The following is an 8137-nucleotide window of genomic DNA, read 5'->3' as shown; positions in this document are numbered from 1 at the left end:
TCCACAGCTTGGCAGAAATGTTCCTTCCTACAGGAACACCCACACCCACATCCCCGAAGATTCAGCTCAAGTACTCTCTGGTTCCAGATGAAATTCTAACTCCTTATATGTTTTTTGTTTTGAGACAGAATCTTTTCCTGTGCTATGGGAACAGTGGTGTGGTATCATCATAGGTCACGGCAACCTCAAACTTGGGCTCAAGAGATCTTACTGCCTCAGCCTCCCAAGTTAACTGGGACTACAGATGCCCCTTTAGAACACCCAGCTAATTTTTCTGTTTTTAGCAAAGATGCAGTCTCATTTTTGCTGAGGTTGGTCTTGAAATCCTGAGCTCAAGCAATCCACCTGTCTCAGCCTCCCAAAGTATTAGGATTACAGGTGTGAGCCACAGAGCCCAATACAGTTGTTTGTTTCAAGACAGAGTTTTCCTTTGTCACCCTTGGTAGAGTGCTATAGTGTCACAGCTCACAGCAACCTCCAACTCTTGGGCTTAGGTGATTCTCTTGCCTCAGCCTCCCAAGTAGCTGGGACTACAGGTGCCCACCACAACACCCAGCTTTTTTTTTTTAATTGCAGTTCAGCTGGGGGTTCAAACTTGCCACCCTGAGTGTATGGGGCCAGCACCCTTCTCACTGAGCCACGGATGCCGCCCCCAATAAATTCATTAGGCAACACTCTTTGAAGTGGCTCTTTCCTCCCCAGCAGTGTGATGAAGGCCCTCCAAGTTCCTCCCTGCTTTGATCGTGCTCAATAGCTTCCCAAGGGCTAGTACCTCCTACAGAACTAGGCCCAACAACTTGGATAGTACAGGAAAGACTGAGACAAAAGCAATCCAGCATAGTTTTTCCCTCTGGTTTTTGTTGAGTTCATATCCTAAGATGGTGAGATGAAGAAACTGTAGATTCACGGAAGGTTCAACAAACAGCACAGAACGACTATATTCATGAGGAACTCATCTGGTAATGTTCCAAGTTTCCAAACTGATTTCAATTTCTCATCAGCTTGGCCATAAGCTTCTTCAGAGAGGAAGGATCCTAAATAGGAAATGTGCTTTTATTATGGTGGGTGAGCAAAATCCTTCAGTGAAGTGCTGGGCGATCCCAAGGAACAAAACAGCCATTACACATGAACTTTTTATGCTACAAAAAGAAGTATCACGCTGTATCAGGAAATGCAACTTTGATTCAAACACCATGAAATTTTGTCAAGCAAAAATAGTCTTTATTCAAATTTAATGGAAACAGGGGTCACTATACTTTGCAAGACGGGGAAAAATAAAATTAAAAAAAATTCTTTTATTTTCTTTTTTAATATAAAACAATATAATCACAATACCAGAATATGGAACTCTACAGTTTATTTCCTATGGGTTACTGCAGGTATCAATTTTCCTCGACTGTGCTATTCACAACTTTGTTAAGTCCAAAAATATGAAACCAAAGTGGTAGGAAACTTAAGACTTAGCACTTTCACTAAATGGCATACATCAAAGGGCATCAATTCAAGAGCAAAAATGGTTGAACTCACCATACCTACCTATGTCATCATTCCAGCCTTAGTGCCGTCCAGGTACTGAGCTCTCTGTAGGAAAGGCCAGGCCTGAAAGCCAAGGCGTTTTGGATATTCTACTGTGGGCCATGAGTAAAGGGGGGTTTTCAAAGAGAAACTTTTTTTCAGTCGAGCAGGAAGGCCTGGTGCCAGGAGGCTTTACTGAGAGGAAGCACTTAGATTTAACAATTATAGACACACCATTAGGGGAGTTAAAAATGTACAGCAGTGACATGTTCTACTTCAATCACTTGTGCTACGGCTACCAAACATGTACAAAAGACTTCTTGGGTAGTTCCAGCTGTGGTCGTAGCCAGTTAGGACCTTGAGTGGGACCTAGATCTAGACCGGGAGGCTGACCTGGAAGCAGACCTGGATCGAGACTTGGACCGAGATCGGGGTTTTGAAGCTGACTTTGATCTGGAGCGTGATTCTGACGGAAGGTTTGGTTTCGATTTGGAATTCGATCTTGACCTAGACTGGGTCTCCTGATTGGTGCCAGCATCCTCACTCTCCCCTCGGCCTTCCCTTTGGCCAGACTCGGACTTGGTGTGTTCACGCTCCTTTGACACTGAGCGGGAGGGCGATCGCGACTGTGAGCGGTCGGTGTCTTCCTTCTTCTTCTTCTTGCTGCTGCCTGCCTTGCTGTCTCGCTTGCTGCCCCGCTTCCTGCTCCTCTCGCTCTTGCTGCGGCTGCGACTGCGGCTGCGGCTCTCCTCCCGGCTTCTCTTCCTGCTCTTGCTCTTGTCCTTGCTCTTACTGCGGCTGCGGCTCCTGCTGCCCCCACGGCTGCGGCTCCGGCTGTGGCTGTGGCTGCGGCTCTTGAGGAGGCCCTTCTCCTGATTCCTGCTCTTCTCCTGGCTCCTGCTCCTGCTCACACTCCCCCGCTTCTCCTCCTCTGCTCTCCGCTCTTGACTCCGGCTCCGACTCTTGCTTTTACTTTTGTGCCTACTAGGACTCCGGCTCTTGGACTTGCCGGTGCTGTTGTTGTTCTGGATCTTCTCTTCAGCCTGGTCTTTGTTCTTGCTGTGACTCTTGCCCAGGCTGCGGCTGCGGCTGCGGCTCTTGTTGTCCTTGCTGGGGCTCCTGCTCTTCTCCTTCTTGCTCCGGCTGCGGCTCTGGCTGCGGCTGCGGCTCTTGCTCCGGGAGTGGGAGCCTGACCTGAGAAGACATGGGGTGTCATCTGAGCCTTTTGCAACTTTATGCTAATCAGGAGATAAATGATCAAAAAGGGGGAGTGTGGAACACTGCCCCCAATACTATGCCCAGCTGGCACTGGCTGAGGATTGTTTTCTGAACACCCAACTCCTTGAGTTGGAAAAGCTGGTGTAAGCGAAGCCTGGTCACACAATTAAAATCAAAGTGAAAGGATTCAAAAACGAAAGTGCAAAAAAACCCCACACAAAACAACAGAAAGCGAGACAGCGCCCAAGTGTTCCCTGCTGACCTCGTCCACTCACACAAGGAAGACATACCTGGACCGGGATCTGCTCTTAGAATGACTGCTTTTGCTGCTGCCGCTTCGGCTTCTGCTTTTACGGGAATGTCTGCTTCGAGAGCGAGACCTAGGCGGAGAAAAATTTTTTCAATACTTGCTGACAAGGGCTAGCTGATTAGAGTCAACCAAGACAACCTTCCAATCAAAAATATTGGGCGGTGCCTATGGCTCAAGGAGTTGGGTGTCAGCCCCATATACTAGAGGTGGCGGGTTCAAACCCAGCCCCGCTCCCCCCACCAAAAAAAATCTATAGTTGGGGCCAGGCGCAGTGGCTCACACCTGTAATCCTAGCACTCTGGGAGGCCAAGGTGGGTGGACTGCTTGAGCTCACAGGTTTGTTTGAGACCAGTCTGAGAAAAGGCAATAGCCTGTCGCTAAGAAAAATAGAAAAACTGAGGCAAGAGGCTCACTTGAGCCTGAGTTGGAGGTTGCTGTGAGCTATGACGCCATGGCAGTCTACCCAGGTCAAGAGCTTGAGACTCTGTCTCAGAAATGAAACAAAACAGGGTGGCACCTGTGGCTCAAAGGAATAGGGCGCGGCCCCATATACTGGAGGTGGTGGGTTCAAATCCAGCCCTGGCCAAAAACGGCAAAAACAAAAATAAAAATAAAACAAAACAAATAAAAAAAAAACTCCTCTAGTATTGCCTGAGTCCAGGCACAAACTCTCATATGTTCCAGCCCTACAGATGCATTCATCTGCAGGCCTCTCTAGATGGTCACCTGAATCCCTCACCACCTCTGATCCTGAACCCTAACTTCTCCCCACAACCCGTTCTTTTTGCTGGATTACTTATTTCCACTGATGCTACATACTAGAAACCATGGCCATCTTTGACTCTTCTTCTCTCGTCCCCTTCTATACTGATGTGCCTACCTCCCAATCTCTCCTAGTCTGTCCACCTTGGCAGCTGCCTCCCTGGCAAGTCTCATATCACCTCTCCTCTGGTACCACAACAATTCCCCAGAGAGCCTTTCTGCATATACTTTTGTGCTTAACTATCTATGTACCTCTCTGCAACTAGACAGCTGTTTTAGAAAGACATTCCAAACTTCAAAAAGCCCAGATTGTAGACTTATTTTCTACCAAAAGCAACCTACACTTCCATGGGGAAATCACTGATTTCAGGGTAAATGTGTAAGATGGGCCTAAGTCATCTCATCACGATGGAAAAAGGAACACTTTCAAAACCTCTGGGCACCATCACCTATGAAAGGCTTTTGCTTGTGTTTAAGTTGCATCTTAATCATATCCTTTCAGACTTAACTTGCAGTTTACAGAAAGCTCAGGGGATAAGATACAAGTTTAATGATATAAATAAACAGATAAATACAGCATGTGAAACTGCATTATAAAAGCTAAGAAAGATAAATGTCATGAGGCGATGAGAGGGGATTGCTACAGACTAAAGAAACCCAAAACCCTCTTATAGTATATGACTTGGATTAGATCGTTGGTGTGAAAAAATAACTATACAGATCCATGGAGCAACTGAGGAATATATAAATATGGCCTACGCATTAGGTGATTTGATGGAATTACTGTAAATGTTGTTAGACATGAAAAAAGAACTGTGTTGGCCCAGGGTTGGCTCACACTTGTAATCCTAGCACTCTGGGAGGCCGAAGTGGGTGGATCATTTGAGCTCAGGAGTTTGAGACCAGCCTGAGCAAGAGCAAGACATAATCTCTACTAAAAACAGAAAAATTAGCTGAGTATTGTGGCCCATGCCTATAGACCCAGCTACTGGGGAGGCTGAGGCAAGAGGATTGTTTAAGCCTAAGAAACTGAGGTTGTTGTGAGCTATGATGACACCATAGCACTCTACCTAGGGTGACAGAGTGAGACTCTGTCTCCAAAAGAAAAGAAAAAAATTACATATACATACTGAAGTAGTTACAGGTAGAATGACAGGATGTCTAGACTTGTTTTAAAATAAAGTAGCAAGAGGACGTGATAAAACAATTAGAACAATAAAAATTATTGAAGCTCGAAGGGTGATAGGCATAATGAGATTCAGAGTTTAGTAACTGATTTTCTCCAATGCTTTTTTGTATGTTGGAAAATTTCCCATAACAACAAATTAAGAACAAAGCAACAAAACCTGAAAAACTTAAAAGTCTCCAACAATTTCTCTGTATTCTTGTATCCTTGCCCTGGCCCAAGGCTCAGAGTGATCTGGTCCTTTTCTGCCTTATCTGAAGCCACTATCCTGTTCCTTTCCTGTAAGTAGCCTTTCTATTCTGGGAAACTCTCTCCTACCTCGAAGGCCTTCAAAATTGCCCTTTTTGGGCGGTGCCTGTGGCTCAAAAAAGTGGGGCACGGGTCCCATATGCTGGAGGTGGCAGGTTCAAACCCAGCCCTGACCAAAAAACTGCAAAAAAAAAGTCCTTTTCTGCTAAAAGGGCTTCTCTCTCTGTCCACCATCTGACTTATCCTTCAGGGTTCAGCTTCTGCAACATGTCCTTAGGGAAGCCATTGCTAACTCTGGCCTGTTTGCAGGGCTGCTGCAAACAAGACCAAGTTATGAGTCCTGAGTAGGTAGCGTATCTAGGAGAGTAACTAAGACACAGTGGCCATATAAGTCCCAATCAGGGTACGAGCTGTGGGTCGTAAGAAGAAACATGAAAGAAAGCCTGATTCCTACCTCAGAGAAAGGACTTTACTTTTATTTGTAATCATGACATAATAGTTCAAGAGTTCTACAAAGAAATGTTCAAAGTCCTGAGTTATTGAACCAGATGGATTCTTGTTACTGAGAACTCAACAGGGAACATAAATGAATCACCTCTAATGAATGCAGTGTGAGCTCCAACCCATAAAAAACCATCAACAGTACCTTGAATGGCTCCGGCTCCTGGAGTAGGATCTGCGTCGTCTGGAACCTGGCTTGTCTTCAACTAATCTGATTTTTCTGCCGTTGACTTCAGTTCCATCCAACTTTTCCAAAGCTCTTTTCATATCGGAATAAGATACAAATTCAATCACCCCTTCATTTTTGCGTCCCTTGTGAGCATCTGCATAAGTCACTTCTCCTGCCTGACGCATATAATCCTAAAGAAAAGAAAAGTCCCTGAATACATCACGGCCCATTTTGCTAAAATATCAAAAACAATCATCCTAAAGACAGCTTTTCTTTAAGAAATGTCAGCTTTCCTCAGAACAAGCCTTGTTCTTAAATATTTCCATCAACCCACCAACCATTTAATGAGGTTCTTTAATGTACCAGGCATTAAGTAGGTGGTAGAGACAATATTAAATTGTTCCTTTAAATAATGTTTTGTGTAAATATAAAAATTTAAACCCTACCCACAGAATAGGAAAAGTAGTATATAAATCCCTAGAAAGAAGGTTCACTTTGGCTGCATAATTGGGCACTTCCCCCACTGCTGCCTGAGGTCCTATCATTTCCTGAATTTTAGTGGCTGTTTATTTTTCAGACAGAGCCTCAAGCTGTCGCCCTGGATAGTGCCGTGACATCACAGCTCACAGCAACCTCTAACTCCTGGTTTCAAGCAATTCTCTTGCCTCAGCCTCCCAAGTAGCTGGGACTACAGGTGCCTGCCACAACGCTTGGCTATTTTTTGGTTGTAGTTGTCATTGTTGTTTGGCAGGGGCCAGACTGGATTCGAACCTGCCAGTTCTGGTATATATGTGGCTGGTGCCTTAGCCACTTCAGCCACAGGCGCTGAGCCCATGCTTACATATCTTAACTTACACAATCTTTATAAATAAATAGTATTTTTTCTGAGGATTTAAGAAACATTGAGTTTTTTTAGTTACATGCGGTCTTCTGCCATTATTCATATTCCAGCAAAGAATTATCTCTGTGTACAAATGTCTTTATTTATTTATTTGAATTATTTGCAGGAGTAGGATTTCTGGGTAAAAGGCAGTGAAATATCCAAATTAGGATACATGTAAGAATGAATGAGGATGCTATTCATTGGTCAAGACTGGGACTGCCCTGGAAAACTGAGTCATACGATAACTCTGGTAAAAGGGCTTGAAGAACACCACTTCTTTTTATACTGCCATAGTTTCAATTACTAATCACAGCAGTTAACATACTGAACGTTTATTATATGATAGGTATGTCTTAAATTAATTTAGTTGTAGTGACAACCACGAGTCAGATCTAACCATCACCATCATTTTACACACTACCAATTCTCCATGCCACAAATAGTATGCTATGTAATTTTCATCTCAATGCCATCATCACTGGGCATTATAAATTTACATATTTTTAAAGAATAACAATATGGGCTTGGTACAGTGGCTCACACCTGTAATACTAGTACTCTGGGAGGCCAAGATGGGTAGACTGTTTGAGCTTAGCCTGTGCAAGAGCAAGACCCCATCTCTACTAAAAATAGAAAAACTAGCTGGGCATTGTGATGGGTGCCTACTGTCCCAATTACTTGGCGGCTGAGGCTAGAGGATTGCTTAAGCCCAAGAGTTTGAGGTTACCAAGAGCTACGATGCCATACCACTCTACCCGGAGACTGAGATTCTGTGTTAAAAAACCCAAAAAACAATTATCACTTTTTTTTCCTTTTTGAGACAGAGTCTCACTTTGTCACCCTCACTAGAGTACCATGGTATCCTAGCTCACAGAGACCTCAAACTTTTGGCTTAAACAATTCTCTTGCCTCAGCCTCCCCAGCAGCTAGGACTACAACAATGCCCAGTTATTTTTAGAGATGGGCTCTGACTCTTGCTCAGGCTGGTCTTGAACCTGGGAGCTCAAGCAATCCACCTGCCTCAGCCTCCTAAATGCTAGAATTACAGGCATGAATCACCGTGCCTGGCCCCAGTATCACTTAAATTTGTTTTATTTTTGCATTTCCTTGATTAGTATTTATTGTGCCAGAAACTGTTCTAGGCTTTTAATATAAAATTTCACTCAACTGGCTCTGTGCCTGTGGTTCAAGTGGCTAAGGTGCCAGCCACATACACCTAAGGTAATGGGTTTGAATCCAGCCCGGACCCACCCAAGAACAATGATGGCTGCAACCAAAAAATAGCCTGGCATTGTGGTGGGTGCCCGTGGTCCCAGCTACTTGGGAGGTGGAGGCAGGAGACTC

General features: G+C 44.5%; 1 protein-coding gene across 7 annotated transcripts in view; it reads right to left on the bottom strand.

The window, feature by feature from the left end:
- Window positions 1-1199: 1199 nt before the first annotated feature.
- Window positions 1200-8137, bottom strand: part of SRSF4 (serine and arginine rich splicing factor 4) — a 28296-nt gene continuing 21358 nt past the window's right edge. For 6 of the 7 annotated variants that reach the window (XM_012812011.2, XM_023507442.1, XM_012812008.2 and 3 more), the window contains 3 exons: window positions 5887-6101; window positions 3024-3113; window positions 1866-2709 (listed from right to left, as the gene is read on the bottom strand). In XM_012812011.2, the coding sequence (XP_012667465.1) occupies window positions 1866-2709; window positions 3024-3113; window positions 5887-6101 (1149 nt within the window). Of the gene's footprint in view, window positions 2710-3023; window positions 3114-5886; window positions 6102-8137 lie in introns of all 7 variants that reach the window. The other variant, XM_003800765.2, reaches the window with a different exon arrangement.

The sequence above is a fragment of the Otolemur garnettii genome, unplaced genomic scaffold, assembly GCF_000181295.1.
Source record: "Otolemur garnettii isolate 467f Iridium unplaced genomic scaffold, OtoGar3 scaffold00184, whole genome shotgun sequence".
Lineage (NCBI taxonomy): Eukaryota > Metazoa > Chordata > Mammalia > Primates > Galagidae > Otolemur > Otolemur garnettii.
Note: the sequence above shows the minus strand (reverse complement) of the source record. Positions and strands in the feature narration are given on the sequence as shown.